Source organism: Saccopteryx leptura, chromosome 5 (genome assembly GCF_036850995.1).
Source record: "Saccopteryx leptura isolate mSacLep1 chromosome 5, mSacLep1_pri_phased_curated, whole genome shotgun sequence".
Classification (NCBI taxonomy): Eukaryota; Metazoa; Chordata; class Mammalia; order Chiroptera; family Emballonuridae; genus Saccopteryx; species Saccopteryx leptura.
The window spans coordinates 213,350,685-213,372,009 of NC_089507.1; the positions used below are offsets into that span (position 1 = coordinate 213,350,685).

General features: G+C 52.4%; 1 protein-coding gene across 1 annotated transcript; it reads left to right on the forward strand.

Moving 5' to 3' along the window:
* Positions 1 to 8,035: 8,035 nt before the first annotated feature.
* On the forward strand, positions 8,036 to 19,753 carry E2F1 (E2F transcription factor 1). Its single transcript, XM_066386220.1, has 7 exons — positions 8,036 to 8,533; positions 15,247 to 15,337; positions 15,694 to 15,913; positions 16,756 to 16,908; positions 17,731 to 17,845; positions 17,940 to 18,165; positions 18,258 to 19,753. Exons 1-7 carry the CDS (start codon positions 8,036 to 8,038, stop codon positions 18,503 to 18,505), a joined length of 1,551 nt encoding a protein of 516 aa, XP_066242317.1. The 3' UTR covers positions 18,506 to 19,753.
* The last annotated feature ends 1,572 nt before the right edge of the window (positions 19,754 to 21,325 follow it).

The following is a 21,325-nucleotide window of genomic DNA, read 5'->3' on the forward strand; positions in this document are numbered from 1 at the left end:
ATCTCTGCCTTCTCCTTTCTGAATCTTAATATATTATAAAAAGGCTTTCTGTTCCCATCTTGAGCCCTCCCTGGGCCCCTTCCTGACCGCATTTGCCATGTGCCTGTCAACCCAGGGACTAAATGCTGGTCAGCAGGTGTCAGGGAGAAAATGAGGAAAAGAAAGAAAAGCCCGCTCGCTCCGCCACGGCCAACGGCGAACGTGCTGGCGGTGCTGAAGATCATGAGAATAATCCCACGGCTGTGACAGGGCAGGCACTGTGCCCAGCAATTTCTTGTACACCATTATCTCGTTACTTCTAAGAGACCGTCAAAGATGAGGTCCGAAAATAAAAGATGAGGCATGACATTATTTTGAAACCCTAAGAAAGAAAAGAGCTACTGAGCAAAAAGGATCATGCCCTTGATTGCATGAGGCACCTCAAATCAGAGATGTTCAAATGCGGAAAGAAAGTCTTAGAATCAGTGGGACATGGGATTGTGTCACCTGCCCACGTCCTTGCTCTTCGGGGGATTTGGTTCCTTGTCTCTGCCCGGCGGAGTTCGGGAGGCAGCGCAGGGCGACTGCAGGAGAGCTCTCCTGGGCTGCAGCCTGACAACAGTTTGTCCATGTCTGCTTTGGAAAAACCAGCAGATGTAGGCCAGCTGCTTCAGTTATTTGCCTTTCAATCATTAAAAAACGTTTGTTTGGTTTTGTTTTTGTTTTTTTTCATTGATTTGAGAGAGAGAGAGAGAGAGAGAGAGAGAGGGGAGAGGGAAGTATCAACTCATTATTCCACTTCGTTTTGCGCGCACTGGTTGCTTCTCCTATGTGCCCTGACTAGAGATGGAACTGCACCCTCTGCATGTGGGGACAGTGCCAGTGCTCTGTCCACGGAGCCACCCAGCCAGCGCCTTGTCTTTCATTCTTAATAACAGCTGACATTTATTGAGTACTCTCTATGTGCCAGGTCCTGTCCTAAGCACTTTAATGTCCCAACACCCCTATCAAAGCTAACCAGACACTTATCATCATCCTCATTTTATAGATGAAAAAGCAGAGCGCCTCGGCCCCGAGGGCCCCCTACCGAGTTCCTGCACCCCTGATTGGGGCAGGAGCGGCTACTATGTCTGCTTTCCCCCCTCTCCTGGGAAAAGCACTACCCCTCCTCACAAGCTGGGGTGATGCAAAGAAAGGAAGTGACACTGGGTGAGCCTTGGAGAGGAGAGAGGTCCCCAGAGCGTGAGCTCGGGGATTAATGAGGGTTTGGGGAAGGTAGGCTTGCTTAAGGACATACGACCTATGTGCTTCCACTGGACCTTGGGCCCTCTGGCCTACACCCCACTGAACATGTGGACCGAACTAATGTCCAAGCGCTTGCCCAAGGCCACGCAGCCGGGCAGCTGTCCGCTGGCGCTAAGCCCCACCTCTCCTGTTTCACCCTGAATGGCCACTTTTCCTACTCTTCATGCCCACATCTCTTTAGTTCCTTGCAAGGCAGAGGAGCTGTGCTGGTGGCAGTCAATTCCGTGGCAGTAACAGTGGTTAACATTTATTGGGTGTTTACTCTCTGCCAGGCCCAGGCAAGTTCAGATAGCTGGAATGGCAAGGAAGGTCACTGAGTGAGGCAAGCCAGGCAGGGACTAGGGTGGTCTGGAGGGTCCAGGCTCTGGTTCAATAGGGGACAGCAACTGCTCAGCACCATGATGGCCTGGCTAGTATTCCCAGATCCTATTGTTTTCAAAGAAAGCCAGCTGTTTGCATTTTCATATAGCATTTCCCAATTTTTAAAAATTTTAAACGAACCCTGGCTAGGTAGTTCAGTGGGTTAGAGCATCGTCCTGATGTGCAAAGGTTTTGGGTTTGATCCCTGGTCTGGGCATATACAAGAATCAACCAATAGGCCCTGGCCGGTTGGCTCAGCGGTAGAGCGTCGGCCTGGCGTGCGGGGGACCCGGGTTCGATTCCTGGCCAGGGCACATAGGAGAGGCGCCCATTTGCTTCTCCACCCCCTAACCCCTCCTTCCTCTCTGTCTCTCTCTTCCCCTCCCACAGCCAAGGCTCCATTGGAGCAAAAATGGCCTGGGCACTGGGGATGGCTCCTTGACCTCTGCCCCAGGCGCTAGAGTGGCTCTGGTCATGGCAGAGCGATGCCCCTTAGGGGCAGAGCATCGCCCCTGGTGGGCGTGCCGGGTGGATCCCAGTTGGGCGCATGCAGGAGTCTGTCTGACTGTCTCTCCCCGTTTCCAGCTTCAGAAAAAAAAATACAAAAAAAAAAAAAGAATCAACCAATAAATGCATGGATAGATGCGTCAACGAACTGATGTTTCTCTGTCTCTCTCCCCCTTCCTCTCTCTAAAATCAATAACAAAATAATTTAAAAATTTTAAACTAATTCAGAATAAGTACTTTGTAGGCAAATTAAATCACACCTGTGCGCCAGTTTGCAAGCTCTGCTTGTCGTTTTCCCATTTAACCCTGACAGCCTATAAAAGAGACTTTGAACCTTGTTCTGCTGATGGAGCAAGCTAAGCTCTTCAAGAGGTTCATTCACTTACTCAAGGTCATTTAGCCAAGCCACACAGGTGGGATCTATATGACTCCCAAGGTTTGATCCTATGATAGACGGCCTCTTGGTAGAGAAAGTGGTTTGTGTTCAGACACAGCCCGAACTGGCACCGGGACAGAACATGTCCAGAGACAGTAAACTGTCAGTCAAACAGAGAACTCAGTGGAGCAACAAGGGATCATTCAGGACAAACGTAATGTTGCAGACATAAAGCTCCCCCCTCCCTCTGCCAGAACTCCACAATGGATGTCTCTGTGCCCTTAATAAAGTTAAGTCCCTGCAGAATCATCTCTCCCAATTATGTACTCCTTATAATGATGGGATGGGGGTTCATGTTTGGAGGGCTTCTTTTTTTTTTTTTTTTTAATTAATTAATTTATTTATTCATTTTTTTTTTTTTAGAGAGGAGAAGGAGAGACAGAGAGAGAGAAGGGGGGGAGGAGCTGGAAGCATCAACTCCCATATGTGCCTTGACCAGGCAAGCCCAGGGTTTCGAACTGGCGACCTCAGCATTTCCAGGTCGACGCTTTATCCACTGCACCACCACAGGTCAGGCCGGAGGGCTTCTTTTTTTTAATGCTTATTTTATTGGTATTAGAGAAAGAAAGGGAGAGAAACAGGAACATCTGTTCCTGTATGTGCCCCGACCAGGGATCGAACTGCCCACCTCCGTACTTCAGGTCGAAGTCCTAACCAACCAAGCCATTGAGTCGAGGCTGGGTGGCTTTTTTTTTTTTTTTTTTTTTTTTTTTTTTTTCATTTTTCCGAAGCTGGAAACGGGGAGGCAGTCAGACAGACTACCGCATGTGCCCGACCGGGATCCACCCGGCATGCCCACCAGGGGGCGATGCTTTGCCCCTCTGGGGCATCCAGAGCCATTCTAGCATCTGAGGCAGAGGCCACAGAGCCATCCCCAGCACCCGGGCCATCCCTGCTCCAATGGAGTCTCACTGCGGGAGGGGAAGAGAGGGACAGAGAGGAAGGAGAGGGGGAGGGGTGGAGAAGCAAATGGGCGCCTCTCCTGTGTGCCCTGGCCGGGAATCGAACCCGGGACTCCTGCACGCCAGGCCGACGCTCTACCGCTGAGCCAACCGGCCAGGGCCATGGGCTTTTTTTTTTTTTTTAAGCTAAGAATTTAGGGGAGGTGCTTTATGTGGAATAAACAGCTTTGACTTATTTGTGTCATTCGTCAAACTTTTTAACAAGTCCATAGAAATAATTCTGACTCTCCCACTGACTATGAGCTCCCGGTATCAGAGATGAATCTATTTTGCTTGCAGCTGTCTCCTCAGCACCTTGCACAACGTCTGACACACAGTAGTTGTTTAATAAATATCTGTAGACTAAATGAGCGAGGCTCGGAGGAAGTGGATTGACTCATCACAGTCATAGAGACCAAGGTTCCTGTTTACGCTCCCCTGATTTAGAAGCTCATGCTATCACTTCTCCACCATCCTCCCTCTTGAAAAGAATCACGGGAGAGATGTCTTCAGGCCAAGAATCATGGGTCCAGGAGCTTCCACTTCTTTGGACTCCTGCAGAGTAAGGAGTTGGTGGAAGTGTTGATGGGGGTAAGCACCTACTTATTAAGCTATTATCTAGCATTAATACCTTTTGAAAATCACGCATTATAATCTTGACAGCCCTGAGCCTGGCTCTTAGGGTATTTCCAGAGGGTGTCAGGGTATGGAGGGCTGGTCCTCTGTTTTGCAGTGGAACAGGTGACGTTCCCATCTCAGTTCTGCTGTGTGACCTTGACCTTTGAGTGCCCCTCTCCTTCTTCCTGAACCCTGTGGATAAAAAAACTTTCCTTATGGAACTGTTGGTTTGAAAGCAGATCCTCTATAGAAGTGGCTGCCCAGTAATTGTGGGTTTTTTGGAAAGCTACCAGCCAGAGGAGAACTGTTGACATTGAGAACAGCGTTATCAGGATCAACCAGGCTTAGGGCCAAGGCACCCCACCTATCGGGCCTTGACTATTTTCAAGTGGGTATTAATAGATACAGAAGGCCCTTATCTCTTCCTTGCTTCCACACTGGGAATTCTGGTCTTCACTCCTTTCTGCTGAGCAGGAGAGGGATTGTGGCAAGGAGGGCATCTGCTTCTACCTGGGAAGGTGTGTACTCAGATACTTTGAGGAGGGCAGGGCTTTGGAAAACCCCTGGCTTTGGGCGACCAAGACCGAATAATAGACTTTTCACCTGCTAGATAAGCTCCTGTCCTGGGCTTAACCCCCCGAAGCTCTCTCCAAGGCCCCCTTTTCCTGACTTTCCTCCTGCATGGCCAATAAGGCCTTCCTTTACTTGCAGGAGGGGGAAAAAAAGATGACTATTACTGTTATTGAGACCCTTTGGGAAAATGTGAAAAAAAGGAACTCCAACTGGAATGGGAATGTTGCTGGATTTTCTCTCCCTCTGTCAGGTTCTGGCTTTTTTTTTTTGAATGAGACCTATCATTCTAAAGGTCGTAGCTTCTCTATCTGGGGAGGAGAAAGGGGATGGGCTGACCTCGCAGCTGGAAATCCATTGAAGGCTAGATTCTATCACTGGCTAGTTTCACAGGTCCCTACCCCTAACAGCCCTCAGTTTTCTCCTCTATAGCAAGAGGCTATGAGGCTATGTAGTCTCTATGGCCTTTTCTAATGTGGACACAGTCTAGGATTTGCAATGAGTGATTTCACAAACTGCTTGGGAAACTCCTACTGTTTTCCTAAACCACTTCATAGTTTATAAAACACTTTCAGATCTCATGCTCTTCGTTCTCATGGCAACCCTGGAAGAGGCCAAAGCAACGTGCAGTCTTACAGCTCAGGACCTGAAGCTGAGAAATGTCTTCAAGGGGCTGTAATTTGAGACTGCACCACACATTTTGATTATACAGGTATACCAATCTGTTCTTTTATTTATTTATTTATTTATTTTTAAAATTTTATTTTATTTATTATTTTTTTTTTTTTACAGAGACAGAGAGAGAGTCAGATTGAGGGATAGACAGGGACCAACAAACAGAAAGGGAGAGAGATGAGAAGCATCAATCATTAGTTTTTCGTTGTGCATTGCAACACCTTAGTTGTTCATTGATTACTTTCTCATATGTGCCTTGACCGCGGGCCTTCAGCAGACCAAGTAACCCCTTGCTTGAGCCAGCGACTTTGGGTCCAAGCTGGTGAGCTTTTTGCTCAAACCAGATGAGCCCGCACTCAAGCTGGCGACCTCAGGGTCTTGAACCTGGGTCTTCGGCATCCCAGTCCGTTGCTCTATCCACTGCGCCACCGCCTGGTCAGGCCCAATCTGTTCTTAAATGTGATTGTGCATTTAAATCACCTGGAACCTGACCAGGCGGTGATGCACTGGATAGAGCATCGGACTGGGACGCGGAGGACCCAGGTTCAAAACCCTGAGGTCTCCGGCTTGAGTGTGGGCTCATCTGGCTTGAGCACTGGCTCACCAGCTTGAGCGTGGGATCATAGACATGACCCCATGGTCGCTGGCTTGAGCCCATAGGTTACTGGCTTGAGCCTAGGGTCGCTGGCTTGAGGAAGGGGTCACTCAGTCTGCTGTAGCCCCCCCCCCCATCAAGGCATATATAAGAACGCAATCAACGAACAACTAAGGAGCTGCAGTGAAGAATTGATGCTTCTCATCTCTCTCCCTTCCTGTCTATCTGTCCTTATCTGTCCCTATCTGTCCCTGTCTATCCCTCTCTGACTCTCTGTGTCTCTGTTAAAAAAAAAAAAGTCACCTGGAATAGAGGTGGGGGATTGCTTGTGCAAATGTGTATTCCTAAGCCCTTAGAGATCTAAACTGGAAGGGGCTGGATGGGACCAAAATGAACAAGTGCCCGTACTTGAGCACGGGCTCATCTGGCTTGAGCACAGGCTCACTGGCTTGAGTGTGGGATCATCAACATGATCCCATGGTCACTGGCTTGAAGCCCTAGGTCGTTGGCTTGAGCTCAAGGTCACTGGCTCAGCTGGAGCATCCTGATTAGGGCACGAATGAGAAGCAATTTATGAACAACTAAAGTGCTGCAACTACAAGTTGATGCTTCTCATCTCTCTTTCTTCCTCGCTCTTGGAAAAAAAAAAAACCAAAAAAGTGCCCGGGTGATTCTGAAGCCAGGGGCTGAAGGACGACTGTTGGAGAACCAGGGTCTCATATTCTACATAACCGCTGGCATCACCAGCCTGCTTTCCTTTCATAACCCCTCAGAGCACCTGCTCTGAGCTGTGCTCAGCCCAGTGTTGGGAGAAATCTGGTAGGGTAGGCAGATGGAGCGACGGCGTGGTCAGCGCTGGAACAGAGGCAGCATCAGGCACTGTGGAGGAAGTGGTGTTTCTAATGGGCCTAGGGACTTCTTGTTCGTGTCTTAGCTACTTTTTTCTTTCTTTTGTGGGGTATCCCCACCAGATGGCAGGCGAGTTCGTAGAAACGATTAAGTCTTTGCCCTGGCCCAGTAGCTCAGTTGGGTAGAGCATCCACTGGATATGCCAAGGTTGTAGGTTTGATCCCCAGTCAGGGCACATTCAAGAATCAACCAACAAATGCATAAATTAGTGGAACAATAAGTCGATGTTTCTCTCTCTCTCTTTCTCTAAAATCAATACATAATTTTTTTTTTTAATTACCAAGCCTTCCACATTTCTGCCCTCAGTGCTGGCACAGAGGAAAGGACAATGTTGTTCAAATCAGCTGAGGTCCCACGGCCTCCAGAATAAACGCATTTTCATGCTCAGCACCCTCAACTCTCCCCTTTGTGAGATCCTAACATGGAGTTAATGTAATGGTGTAAATTCCTCATCATATTGTAAACATGTTACCTCTCTGTCCCTCCTACTCCCTTTTTCACTAGACTGAGCTCCTCAAGGTCTGAACAAAGGATGGGGCACGGAGAAGGCTTTCAAAAACGTTTGTAAAATGAATGAGTTCAATCAGCTGTGCATTTGCCATTGAAGATAAAAGAGGGCTTGCAGGAAAATCCCAAACTGTATTGGGACATACATCCTCCCCATCTCCTGGCAGCCCCCTTCTGCTTGGGCTCGGGCTGAGAGGGATTGGGCCAGCGGAGGATTTTAAAGTAAATGGCACACGCGGGCAAGTTTAGGATGGAAGATGTGTCTGGGGCTTAGGTGGGCCTGCGAACCGAGAAAAGGGAAGGGAGAGTTCCTAGATATCTGGGCTGAGAGCGTTGGGGATACAGGTGTGTGGGGGGGTACTTGGGGTCAAGTGGGATCTGCCGTGTGATGTACACGCAGGACCTCGCGTCCTCAAGGTCTGCACCTAGAGAGACCTGCAAGGTGAGCGGTATCGGAGCGGAGCCGGCACACCACGCCTCGCGCAGCTGACGCCCCGGCAGGGGGCGGGGCTTGCGAACGCGCCTGGCACCGCCCCGACAAAGCTTGCGCGCGCCCCATTCTACTATTGGCCGTGCTTCCTCGCACCGCTGCCCTGTTCCGCCCTCCGCAGCCGGTCCGGCGCGCTGCAGCCAATGGGTGCTGTCGCCGTCGCCTCCGTCACTTCCCGGACAGCCAATAGTAGCAGCGCTCGGCGGCTCGTGGCTCTTTCGCGGCAAAAAGGATTTGGCGCGCAAAAGTGGCCGGGACTTTGCAGGCAGCGGCGGCCGGGGGCGGAGCGGGATCCGGAGCGGGATCGAGCCCTCGCCGCGGCCTGCCGTCATGGGCCCGCGCCGCCGCCGGCGCCTGCCACCCGGGCCGCGTGGGCCGTGAGCGCCATGGCCGTGGCCCCCGCGGGCGGCCCATGCGCGCCGGCGCTGGAGGCCCTGCTTGGGGCCGGCGCGCTGCGGCTGCTCGACTCCTCGCAGATCGTCATCATTTCTACGGCGCAGGAGGCCAGCGCCCCGCCGGCTCCCGCCGGCCCCGCCGTGCCTGCCGCGGGCCCCCGTGACCCCGACCTGCTGCTCTTCGCCACGCCGCAGGCACCCCGGCCCACACCCAGCGCGCCGCGCCCCGCACTCGGCCGCCCGCCGGTACGGACACCAGGGACACTGGGCCGAGTGTGCTCGCTGTCTAGACCCCCGCGCACTCATTGGCGGGGCGCGGTGTGGGGCCTGGAGGCGAGGGGGAGGGGTGGGCTATGGAGCCCGGACTGGGCGGTGCCGATCCTGGGTTGAGCCTCCGGGCCCCGCCCCGGGGTTCGGGTGATCTCGGGCCAGTCCCTGTTTGTTCCTCTGTGCTCTGAGCCTCACCGGAGCGGGTCAGAGTCATTAATAATGGCCCACATGTATTCAGCTGGTGCTGCCCGCATGCCAGACCTCTGGCCGACTTCAAGCCGGCTAAAACTCCCAAGCCGGGTTGTGTGAGCTCGGAGTTGTCACTGTGCCCATCTAATCTGAGGCCCAGAGAGGGGAAGTGACTTGCCCTGGGTCTCACGGCTGCAAGTGGTGGGACTGGAATTTGAACTGTGGCCTGCTGACTTCAAACCAGAACTTGTAGCTGGGTAGTGGGCTTGGCTGCTTGGGGAGGTGAAGAGGGGCGTCCTGGGGCCAGACCGTGGAAGAGTCATTGAGGCAGCACTCCTTTCTGCCTTGATATTGGACTGCCAGGTGCAAGCTTGGGGCTCTGGGGACTGGCCTGGCTGGGAGGCCTTCTTTGCAGGGCGGGGTGGCTGGGCCAGCTGCTAATTCCCCTCCCTCTGCCTGTCCTTCCATCTGCCATCCTCCACCCTCCCAGGCTCTGGTTGCCATGGAACCTCATTAATCAGGCAGGCAGACCCCTGGGCCCTGTGGCAGTACTGGGTGGCTGGGCCTCTGGGAGCTGGAGAAGAGGCCCTCAGTGCCAGGAGAGAGTAAACATCCCGAGGAGATGTCTTGATAAAGACATCTCCTGAGCAACAAGAGGCTAAGATCAGTTCAAATGGGGGGGGGGGGGGGCAAGAAGAGATGGCTGAATTAAATGGGAAGAAGGGAGTGGAGGCCTGGAGCTTGGACTTGTGGGCTGCAGGACAGGGTGCGGAGACCAGTTTGACTGGCACAGCCTGTGGGTGAAGGTGGGGCACAGACTGGCAGGCAGAGGCAACTGCCAGGCAGGGTAGGGTCTCAGCAGGGTCTTGAAGCAAGTGGGAGAGGTGAGGCAGGGCCTAGGGGAAGGAGGTGGAAGCTACTCGACTGCCAGTGGAGGCCTAGGTGGCAGCTGGTCCCTGAGGCATCCCCTAACTCCCTTGGCCCCATGCCCAGTGCTGCCTTCCTTCCGGAATCATCAAGATGCTAATAATAATGATGATAATGGCACCATTGTTTTACGACTGTTTTGTTTGTTAGGTTCTGGGCCTAGCACTGTACCCAATTAAAACCCATTTAACCTTCTCAACAACCTTCCCCTTTTACAGATAGGGAAGCTAAGGCTGAGAGATGTTAGAACTAGGCAATTCAACTAGTGAATGGTGGGACCAGTAGAAATTAACTGAGTTGTTACCCTAACCATTGGGTGAATCGCCTCCTGGAGATGCTAATTAAGGTTGAAGGAAGCCCAGGGGTTCTTCCTCCTAATGAGTGATGGTTTGGGGGGTGGTTCCCCTGGCTTGTCACATATACCCTAGTTGCCTGTCCCTTTGGGTACCAGCTTGGGGCCTGGAAAATAACTTCCATTTAGTTGACTTACAGGTACTCAGCAGGCCCTGGGGTTCTGCCCTCAGGGAGCTAAATTCCAGGCTCAGAGAGACTGCCACGGACTGGGAAACATGAAACATGACCTCTGCTTCATCCCAAGTGGTGTCTGAAGCAGCTTCAAGGGGGCCTGAGCATCCCACTCATTCACAGTTCAGTTAGTGAGCATCCGCGAGGTACTAGGCCAAGAGGCAAGTGAGCGGCCTCTGCCCTCACAGTACTTAGGGCTGGTGGGCATCTCCTGCTGGTGGGTAGGGATGGGAGCTACCACCATCCTGGAGCTGAAGGCCAGAAAAATGGGCCCGGCTTTTGCCCTCCAGCGCCCCCCAACTTATACCTGTGGTTAGCCACTTGCATGTGAGCTAAAGCCTCGACTGACCCACTGCATTGGTATTTTGGGGGGGCAGTTTGTTTTTGTTGCTTTTTTTTAGTTATAGTGAAAGGAGGGGAGGCAGAGAAACAGATTCCCATATGCACCTGACTGGGATCCACCCCGCTAGCCCACTGTAGGGTGAAACTGCCTATCAGGGGCTAGTTGCTCCATTGCTCAGCAACAGAGCCATTTTTCTAGTGCCTGAGGCAATGGCCACCGGCACCAGCCTGCGCCTGAAGCCAGCTCCAGGATGGTGGTGGCTGGAACCAGCTGAGCTATGGCTGCTGAAGAGGGGGAGAAAGAGAGAGAGAGAGAAACACGGGGAGGTGTGGAGAAGCAGATGGTCGCTTCTGTGTGCCCTCACTGGGAATCGAACATGGGACTTCCACATGCTGGGCTGATGCTCTACCACTGAGCCAACTGGCCAGGGCTGGGAAGGCAGTTTTTTTTTTCCTCTTTTTTTTTTAAGGTTTTATTATTATTATTTATTAGACAGAGTCAGAGAGAGGGATAGATAGGGACAGACAGACAGGAACGAAGAGAGATAAGTATCAATCATCAGTTTTTCATTGTGGCACTTTAGTTGTTCATTGATTGCTTTCTCATATGTGCCTTGACCGCGGGCCTTCAGCAGACAGAGTAACCCCTTGCTGGAGCCAGCGACCTTGGGTCCAAGCTGGTGAGCTTTGCTCAAACCAGATGAGCCCGCACTCAAGCTGGCGACCTTGGGGTCTCGAACCTGGGTCCTTCCGCATCCCAGTCTGATGCACTGCGCCACTGGGGAGGCAGTTTTTAAAAAAAAACAAATTGGCCTGACCAGGTGGTGGCACAGTGGATAATGCGTCGGACTGGGATGCAGAAGACCCAGGTTCAAGACCCCGAGGTCACCAGTTTGAGCGCGGGCTCATCTGGTTTGAGCAAAGCTCACCAGCTTGGACCCAAGGTCGCTGGCTCCAGCAAGGTGTTGCTCGGTCTACTGAAGGTCCACAGTCAGGGCACATATGGGAGGGCAATCGGTGAACAACTAAGGTGTCGCAACAAAAAAATGATTGATGCTTCTTATCTCTCTCCGTTCATGCCTGTCTGTCTCTATCTGACTCTCTCTGTCTCTGTAAAAAAGAAAAACAAAAAAAAAACTTAAATTGATTGATTTTAGAAAGAGAGGAACATTGATTTGTTGTTCTACTTATGCATTCATTGGTTGATTCTTGTATGTGCCCTGACTGGGGATCAAACGTGCAACCTTGGCGTGTGGGACAACACTCTGACTGAGCATCTGGCCGAGGCTGGGGGTAGTTGAAACAAGCTACAGGCTCAGCTTGTACATTAGCGAGCATTCGTTGAGCACCTGCTTACAAGGCTCTGCAAGTCAGCCATTTCTCCTGGCCCTTCCTGTCTACCTCTGCCCTATTGTTACGGCTTTCAAAAATAAATGCAATACACTTTTTTTTTTTACTTTAAAGTAGTGACAGCTTTCTTTTTCTAAAATCTTATTATTTTTTAATCGATTTTATAGAGAGCAGAAGGGAGAGGGAGAGAGAAACACTGATTCACTGTTCCGCTCACCCACGCATCCACTGGTTGCTCCTTGCATGTGCCCAGGCAGGGATTGAACCTGTAACCTTGGCACGTTGGGACAATGCTCCAACCAACTAAGCTACCTAGCCAGGGCTTTTTCTAAAATTTAAAAAAATGTAATTTTTTTTAAATATCCATGTTCAAACAGTGTACCATCCACAGTTGATAGATAAGGTAATCCCCCATGGCCCTCGCCCCCTACGTAGGTAGCCTCGGAAATGCATTCTATAATGATAGAAACAACCACAGAAAAAATGGTTCGTGAATTTTTTAATCCAGAAAGGGATTATATACATGCATTGCCCTAAAACAATCTTTTTTGTTGGGGTCTGAGAGGCTTCTGCCGACCTGCCCCCGTCTTTGGCAGTTGGGTGGTACTCAGGGTGTGGATGACCCTCAGTCCGTAGCCTGCTCCCATGATGGGTATCTGAGCAGTCCCGGTTGTTTTTTTACCAGTGTTCTGTGCCTTTCAGGGGGCTCGGTGCCACTATCTGTAGAGAGTGTTGCTGGAGATGTCTGCCCATCTGCTTGGCATTGCCCTGCCTTCGGGGTGGGCAGGGGCCTGGGGAACAGAGAAGGCTAGGGGTGCACTTGTCAGGAGACTGCTAGGGTTCAGGCAGGAGGGGAAATGCTAAAGAAGGAACATTCTGTTTGGCTTTGGGGGCCGGGCTTCTGGACTAGGTTCTAGGAAGGCAGGACCTAAGGTGGATATTGACATGGTCTCTGTGCCAGCCCCTGAAGGTTGAAGTCCAGCCTCCACCTCGCACTGTCTCGGGTGACCACTCCTTGTGAATGGAGGGCATGGTCGCACGGACCGCAGGGTGTGGGCGGAGGGTCTGGTGAGCGGATGCAGATGAAGCAGTTCCTTAGTGGTATTCGGTGCACAGGAAGCACCCAGCACGTGCTGGCTCTTCTGCCCCCAGGACACCTGAGGGAATCCAGGTGCGTGATGCTGTCCGGGCCCATCAGCATGTGGAAGGTTAGTTAAGCAAACATTTGCTGATGCCCAGGCTCCCATACCAGACACTGTGTGTAGCGTATTTAGACCCAGTACCTGCTTCTGAGGGGCTCCCTGGCTCCTTGGTGGGACAAACATCTGCAGAAATCTGTAGTAAGGAACAGTGTGGGGGAAGATTGGGTCAGAGGCATTTCAGAGGGAGGAGAGGTGCAGTCTGTTGCAGGATCAGACGGCTTAGGTGATAGGGAAGGTGCCTGCCCGTGGACGTGGGGGTGTGAAGGGTAGGAAGGAAGGAGTCAGCAGCCTGGGAGGGAACCATCCCAGGCCAAGGCTTGGAGCGCAGGTTTGTGAAGGAAAATGCCTCAGCGGAGGGTCACGTGGAGAAACTGACAGATGAAGACTCTAAGGTGGAGGCGGGGAAATTGTTGGGGAGACAGCCGGAAGGTCCAGCCGGAGGCGGTAGTGACTGGCGATGGGATTTCTTGGCAAGTTGGTGTGATGAGGTCGGTGGCAGGGCTCAAGGAGCTGCTAGCTTGGGAAACCATGTGGGTGGGGCCGGGAGGGACATCTCCTTTTGGATGTGTTTGAGACGCCTTGTGAGACTTACGGGGCAATTCCCATTGTGTGCGTGCGACCAAATCAGGGATCCCTGGCTCTGTGACCTTGGGCCTAGCTGTGCTTCGATTGCTTTATCTGTAAAATGGGGCCATCATTGTGCTGCTAGTCCACGGTATGGAATGAACTACCACTATGTGCAAAGCACATGGTGAGCACCAGCTGCTGCCATGTTCACAGGCAGTCAGAAACCTGAGAGAGATCACGACTTGCCCAAGGGTCCTGTATCCGAAAGACTTAAAACAAACATTTGTTATCACACTGTTTCTGCAGATCAGGAGCTCAGGACAGACTTAGTGGGCTCCGGGTGTGTTCTGAGGCTGCAGCTGAAATGTTGGCAGGGGCTCCAGTAGTCAAAAGGCAGGACTAGGGTTGGAGGCTTTGTTTCTAAACTCACCCATATTGCCCTTGGGAGGTGGTGTCAGTTCCTTGCCACTTGGGCCTGTCCTCAGGGCTATTTGAGGACCTGTATGACATGGCAGCTGGCTCCACCCAGAGTGAGTGATCCAAAATAGCATAGCAAGGAGGAAGTTCCAGTGGGCCTCTGATCCAGTCTCTGAAGTGACAGTGTCTCACTTGTGTCACACTCAGTTCATTAGAAGCAAGTTATCAGATCTGGCACATATTTAAGGGGAGGAGAATTACGCTCCATCTTTTGAAAGGAGGAGTATAAGAAAATTTACAGACAGGCCCTGGCCAGTTGGCTCAGTAGTAGAGCGTCGGCCTGGCATGCGGGAGTCCTGGGTTCGATTCCCGGCCAGGGCACACAGGAGAAGCGCCCATCTGCTTCTCCACCCCTCCCCCTCTCCTTCCTCTCTGTCTCTCTCTTCCCCTCCTACAGCCAAGGCTCCATTGGAGCAAAGTTGGCCTTGGTGCTGAGGATGGCTCCATGGCCTCTGCCTCAGGCGCTAGAATGGCTCTCATTGCAGCAGAGCGACAACCCAGATGGGCAGAGCATCGCCCCCTGGTGGGCATGCTGGGTGGATCCTGGTCTGTCTGACTGCCTCCCTGTTTCTAGCTTCGGAAAAATACAAAAAAAAGGGAAAGAAAAAAAAATTTGCAGACAGTCTGACCTGTGGTGGCACAGTGGATAAAGCGTCCACCTGGAATGCTGAGGTCACTGGTTCAAAACCCTGGGTTTGCCTGGTCAAGGCACATATGGGAGTTGATGCTTCCTGTTCCTCCCCCTTCTTTCTCTTTCTCTTTCTCTCTCTCTCTCTTCTAAAATTGAATAAAGAAATAAAAGAAAACCCTAGCTTTAAGATATACAAATTTAGTTTCTGGCTGTGCTACTACACGCCACATTAAAAAAAAAAATTTACAGACATATTTTTAACCTCCAGGTAGGTAGTGGTAGAGCTGGGACTAGAACTTGGGTCTTCGCCTTCCAGTTGAGTGGTCTGTCGTGTGTGGTAGCATTGTGTCCCATAGGGTCTCCCCTCACACGCATAGGCACCCTAGCAGGGAAACTGAGATGGGATGGCCCAAGAGCCTCAGCCAGGTCTTTTGTGGCCTCTCCTGTTACTGGGTCTCCTCCTGTTGTTTTTGCTGCAGGTGAAGCGGAGGCTGGACCTGGAAACTGACCATCAGTACCTGGCTGAGAGCAGCGGGCCAGTCCGGGGCAGAGGCCGCCACCCAGGAAGAGGTACCCACGAAGCTCAGGCTAGAGCAGGCCCCCGACTGCTGGGCCCAGGTTGGGGGTGTGGACGACAAACATGTTTGCAAACTGAGTTCTGTCAGGCCTGGGCCTGAGCCAGGCCTCTGGGGCCCCAAAGGGCAGCTGGAGTGGCTGCCTGGCATGGCTTCCCCAGGCCCTGGGGGTGGGAGTTCCCCAGCCGGAAAAGGAATGCTGCTGTCGGCAGGCGGCAGCCACAGGGCCTCCCTGCGTGGCTGCACCCAGGGAAGGAGTCACTTGCCTACCCCAGCCTCATCCTCCTGCCCTGCATTGCCAGGGAGGCTGGCCCGGCTGAGGGACCCTGCCCTGCGTGTCCTCTCCTCCAGGTGTGAAATCCCCAGGGGAGAAGTCACGCTACGAGACATCCCTGAATCTGACTACCAAACGCTTCCTGGAGCTGCTGCGCCACTCGGCCGATGGCGTGGTCGACCTGAACTGGGCAGCTGAGGTGCTGAAGGTGCAGAAACGGCGCATCTACGACATCACCAATGTCCTTGAGGGCATCCAGCTCATTGCCAAGAAGTCCAAGAACCACATCCAGTGGCTGTAGGTACCCGCCGAACAGGAGGATGGGCAGAGGCCTGGGCCGGGTCGGCCTGGAGGAGTTGATGGCAAGACCCACTGTGGTGGCTTTATTTTTTTTGGAGAGAGATAGACAGATGGGAAGGGAGAGAGATGAGAAGCATCAAGTCGTAGTTGTGGCAGTTTTGGTTGTTCATTGATTGCTTCTTATACATGCCTTGAATTAGTGTTTTAGGTTCCTTTGGATCTATTCCCAGAAGTGGAATTGCTGTGTCATATGCTGTTTCAGTTTTTTGATAGATCACTCCATTCTGCATCTTTTTCTTTTTACTTGACAACGTCTTAGAAGTACTTCCCTGTCTGTACGTTTCGTGCACTGTGTAGTATTTCATGGCATGTCTGTGCCATAATTTACTTATCCACCTGACTCTGAGGGACAGGCAGGTGTTTACAGATACTCCCATCTGACTTTAAACCTGTGCCAGTCTGGCCTGACCTGTGGTGGCGCAGTGGGTAAAGCATCGACTTCGAATGCTGAGGTTGCTGGTTCGAAACCCTGGGCTTGCCTGGTCAAGGCACATATGGGAGTTGATGCTTCCTGCTCCTCCCCCTCTTTCGCTCTTTCTCTCTCTCCTCTCTCTCTAAAAATGAATGAATGAATGAATAAATAAATTAAGTAAATAAACCTGTGCCAGCCCGACTCGGAGCCTTGCTTCGGCCCTCTGCTGTTGGCCAGTTGAGGAGCCAGACCGAGAGAGGAGCAAGGGCTCGCCTCCGAGCAGAGGCAGCAGCAGACTGGGTGCAGAGGGCCAGGGCTCCTGGGCGGAGCGCCCAAGGGCTGTTAACCCTCCTTGTACTCCCCACAGAGGCAGCCATGCAGCAATGGGGCTTGGTGGGCGGCTCGAGGGCCTGACTCAGGACCTCCAGCAACTTCAGGAGAATGAGCGGCAGCTGGACCACCTGATCCACATCTGTACCACTCAGCGCCGGCTGCTCTCCGAGGATGCTGACAGCCAGCGATATCCTTGGGCTGTGGATGGCGGGCCTAGTGGGCTGGGCCCTGCCCAGTGGGACTAGAGAGGCTGCCTTAGGCCCCGGATTCAGGAGAGGACCCTGGCTTTGCAAGCAAGTCCTTGCTCAGCATTTACTCACTGACGTTTGAATAAGTTACTTCTGAGTCTCGTCTTCATTTGTAAAAGGAGGGAAAAAATCAAATTCCAGAATGGCTAAATTAAAACAAGAAAAGCTAGTACAGCAGTGGCAAACCTTTAGTACAGCGATTCAGTATTTGGTTGTAGCTTCAGGGTTAGCGATACAAGTTTTTATCATTTACAAAAAGAGAAACGATTTTAAAATAAGTTTGTTTTTTTAAGTGAATACCCAAATTATGTATATAAATTTTGGAGACAGCCACTAATTTGGTACCAAGATCATGAGTCAGAAATGTTTCAGCACCAGGCCTGGAGTTATGTTAAGTAACTTACATGAAGTCACTGCAGGCAGTCATCATTACCTTCAGATTAGATGGATAGAATGGACTCAGACAGATGTGGGAAATGAGCCTGACCTGTGGTGGTGCCGTGGATAAAGTGGTGGCCTGGAACGCTGAGGTCGCCTGGGCTTGCCTGGTCAAGGCACATACAGGAAGCAACTACTATAAGTTGATGCTTATACGGTAGATGGGGAGGTTCAAGGGCACAAGATAGGCTTGAGTACTAACTATGTTCCAGGTGAGGGATGGGGAGGACAGGAGAGACTAAACAATTGTGGGTTCTGCTTTAGCTATCTGAGTGGATAACCCCTCAGAGGTTAAAGGTCATGTGGCTCTTAACTCCACCAACCCTGGCCTACGTGACCTGCCAGGACCTTCGTAGCATCGCAGACCCTGCAGAGCAGATGGTCATGGTCATCAAGGCCCCTCCCGAGACTCAGCTTCAAGCCGTGGACTCATCAGAGGTGAGATGTAGGACTCCAGCCCTCATCAGGATAGGCTGGCTGGGAAGTTGATCAGCTGAGCCTCAGTTTACCCAGCCTACTGCCTCCATTGCAGACCTTTCAGATCTCCCTTAAGAGCAAGCAAGGCCCCATTGATGTTTTCCTGTGCCCTGAGGAGAGCCCAGATGCGATCAGCCCTGGGAAGACCCCATCCCAGGAGGCAGCTTCTGGGGGGGAGGAGGACAGGGCCACGGACCCCACCACCACAGTGCCACCATCATCATCCTTCCCGTCCACCCCCGACACGGATCCCAGCCAGTCCCTGCTCGGCCTGGAGCAAGGTGGGTGATGAGGGGGTGGGACAGTCACGACAGCCCCTCCTGCCCTCCTTGCCGGAGTATCCCTGGCCTGTGATGCTCCCCCATCTCCCCAGAACCTCTGCTTTCCCGGACGGGTGGCCTGCGGGCCCCCATGGACGAGGACCGCCTGTCCCCCCTGGTGGCAGCCGACTCGCTCCTGGAGAATGTGCGGGAGGACTTCTCCAGCCTCCTGCCTGAGGAGTTCATCAGCCTGTCTCCGCCCCACGAGGCCCTCGACTACCACTTTGGCCTTGAGGAGGGCGAGGGCATCAGAGACCTCTTCGACTGTGACTTTGGGGACCTCACCCCCCTGGATTTCTGACAGGGATTTTGGGGGCCAGGGCTTTCTGAGATGTCCGCCCTGTCTCTGCAGTCCTGGAGCCCCTGTCCCTGGCCACCCTCCCAGCCTGATTGGAAACGTTTAATTTATACCCCTTTCCCATTTCCAGAAGCTCTAGCTCTGGAGTCTGGCTACTGCCAAGAGGCTGAGCAAGCCAGGAAGGGAAAGACTCTGTTTGTGGTGTGTATGTGCATGCACCCAGCACCCAACATGTGTGTACACAGGGTGAGTGGTGTGTGAGCATGTGTGTGTGCATGTACCGGGGAATGAAGGTGAACACAACTGTGCGTGCACTGAAAACACGCCCCAGTGTGTCCACGTGTGTGTCCACATGTGTGCATGAATGTGTGTGTGTGTGGTGGGGGCTCTAACTGCACTTTTGGTCTCCTTGCTCCAGGGGCCCCACAGGCCCAGGGTGGCCACCTGCCCCCAGTATACTGCGTGCTGACCAGGCCCGGTGGTGAGGCCTTGGCCTGCTTGTTTGCAGGACAGCGAGAGCACTTCTGTCGTCTTAAAGGTTTTTCTGACCGAAGCTTTAATGGAGCGTTATTTATTTATCAAGGCCTCTTTGGCAAGCCTGGGGCACCAGCAAAGGGTAGAAGGGATATGGGGTTGATGTCCCAACTCCCTAGTGCCCCTGAGTGAGGGCAGGGGTCCCTGAGCTGTTCTTTGCCCCACTCTGAAGGAACTAGGGCCTGAGCAGTTTTATTTATTGGGAGAGTGAGGGAGGGAGACAGACTGACTGACAGCCATGGGTGGGTCCAGGGGGTGTCCCCAGGGGCGCACTGCAGGGTTCCAGCTTCCCCAGGATGGATGTGAGCTGGGAGAGGTGAGTAGGGGACCTTCACTGACAGGGTGGGCAGGAGGGGTGGGTGAACGGCCTCCCCCCGACCCCAGCCCACTGGGGTGCCTCTTGTGGCATTTGAAGTGCCCCCTCTACCCCACTTCTTGCTCTGCCCCATTCTCCAATCTGCACTTTGATTTGCCTTCCTAACAGTTCTGTTTTCTCCTGCTTTAGTTTTAATAAATATTTTGGATGGTGTTTGGGCTGGGTTTTGGGACTGTGTGCTGCGAGCAAATCTGGGGCTGGGAAATGCCTGTTCTCGCCTCCCTTCTCTGTGTCCGTTTGGTTTCACTTCCTTCGCACCTCATAGCCTCATAGCCTCCAACAGAGGTAGGCTTCATTACCTTTTTTTTTTTTTAACAGGGACAGAGAGAGAGCCAGACAGAGGGACAGACAGACAAGAACAGAGAGAGATGAGAAGCATCAATCATCAGTTTTTTTGTTTGTTTTTTTTGTGAACATTGATTCACAATGTTGTTCATTGATTGCTTTCTCACATGTGCCATGACCCCGGGCCTTCAGCAGACTGAATAACCCCCCCGCTCGAGCCAGTGACCTTGGGTCCATGCTAGTGAGCTTTTTGCTCAAGCCAGATGAGCCCGTGCTCAAACTGGCAACCCCAGGGTCCCGAACCTGGGTCCTTCCGCATCCCAGTCCGATGCTCTATCCACTGCACCACCGCCTGGTCAGGCTCCATTTTTTGTTCCAACCTAAAAACTGATCCAATAAAGTAATAGGGAACTCCCCTCCTTTCTCCAGCCCCAGAAAGGGTTCCTTCCCAATGTTTCTGAGCATTTGTAAACATGCAACATAATTGCAACTGGCCAACTCTGTCAGGATTTTTCAGTCTGGAGACATGTGTTCCCTCTCATCACAGCTGGGCTTTCAAGGTCTGCTGGAAGAGACATAAGAAAACCAGGGAGGGTTTCCTGAAAGACCGTACTTGGGCTGAGAGCTGTTAATAGTTAACTGAGGAGGGAAACATGAATGCACTGAGCAGAGGACAGTATGGGCAAAGGCCCTGGGCCAGGAGGGGGCAGGACACAGAACCTGTGGCTGGAGTCCTAAGTTGAGGGCTAGAGTGAAGGTCAGTTGTGCTTCATTCAAGGGACAAGGACTTACTGATGAACCTGGGGAGTGATGTCTTCATAGGGTTTTTTTATTAGAGATGAAAAACCAACTCAGTTGTGTCACTTTAGTTCCTCAATTGCTCCTCATATATGCCTTGACTGGGGGGGGGGGGGGGGGGTCCAGCTGAGCCAGTGACCATGGATCATGTTTATGATCCCACACTCAAGTTGGATGTGCCCAGGCTGAAGCTGACAATCTCTGGGCCTCGAGTCTGGGACCTCCTCAGAGGGCAGAGTTGACTGGGAAATTGTCCACACAGACCTGTTTAACAAACCGTTATGTGGGCTTTGAACCAGTTCCTATTTTAAACCCTGTATAGTCAATGAATCATAATCCTATGGAGTTCTATTCCCCCCATTTTGCAAAAAACAGGTGAAGTCACTTGTGGGTTCTGCCTACAAGGTATCACAGTATGTTGCAGTTTGCTTTGATGACCTTGTAGTATGGGAACTACCTTGGTGGGCATGTGCAGCCCCTCACGTTCTGTTCCTGGCTGTGTAGTACTCCCAAGTTTTCTTAGCGAGTCCCCAGTAGAAATAACTGCATGGTTACTTCACGGTGGCCACCCCTCCAGGAGCCTCTGGTATCAGAACCTCAACGGGGAATGGTTTAGCCGTCTCCATTACGTGGCTTTTACTAACTTAGAGGCTCCCCTTCTCCAGACTGAGAAACGCCCTGGAGAGGCTTGCAGAGGGCTCCGGGAGCGGGTGGGGTGGGGCCTCTGCGACCGTACGGGGCAGGGGGCGGGGCTGTGGGGGCGGGGCCTGGGCCCTGGGCATCTGCGCCGGCGCCAATAGGTGGGCGCCCCCTCCAATCTCTCCAGTCCC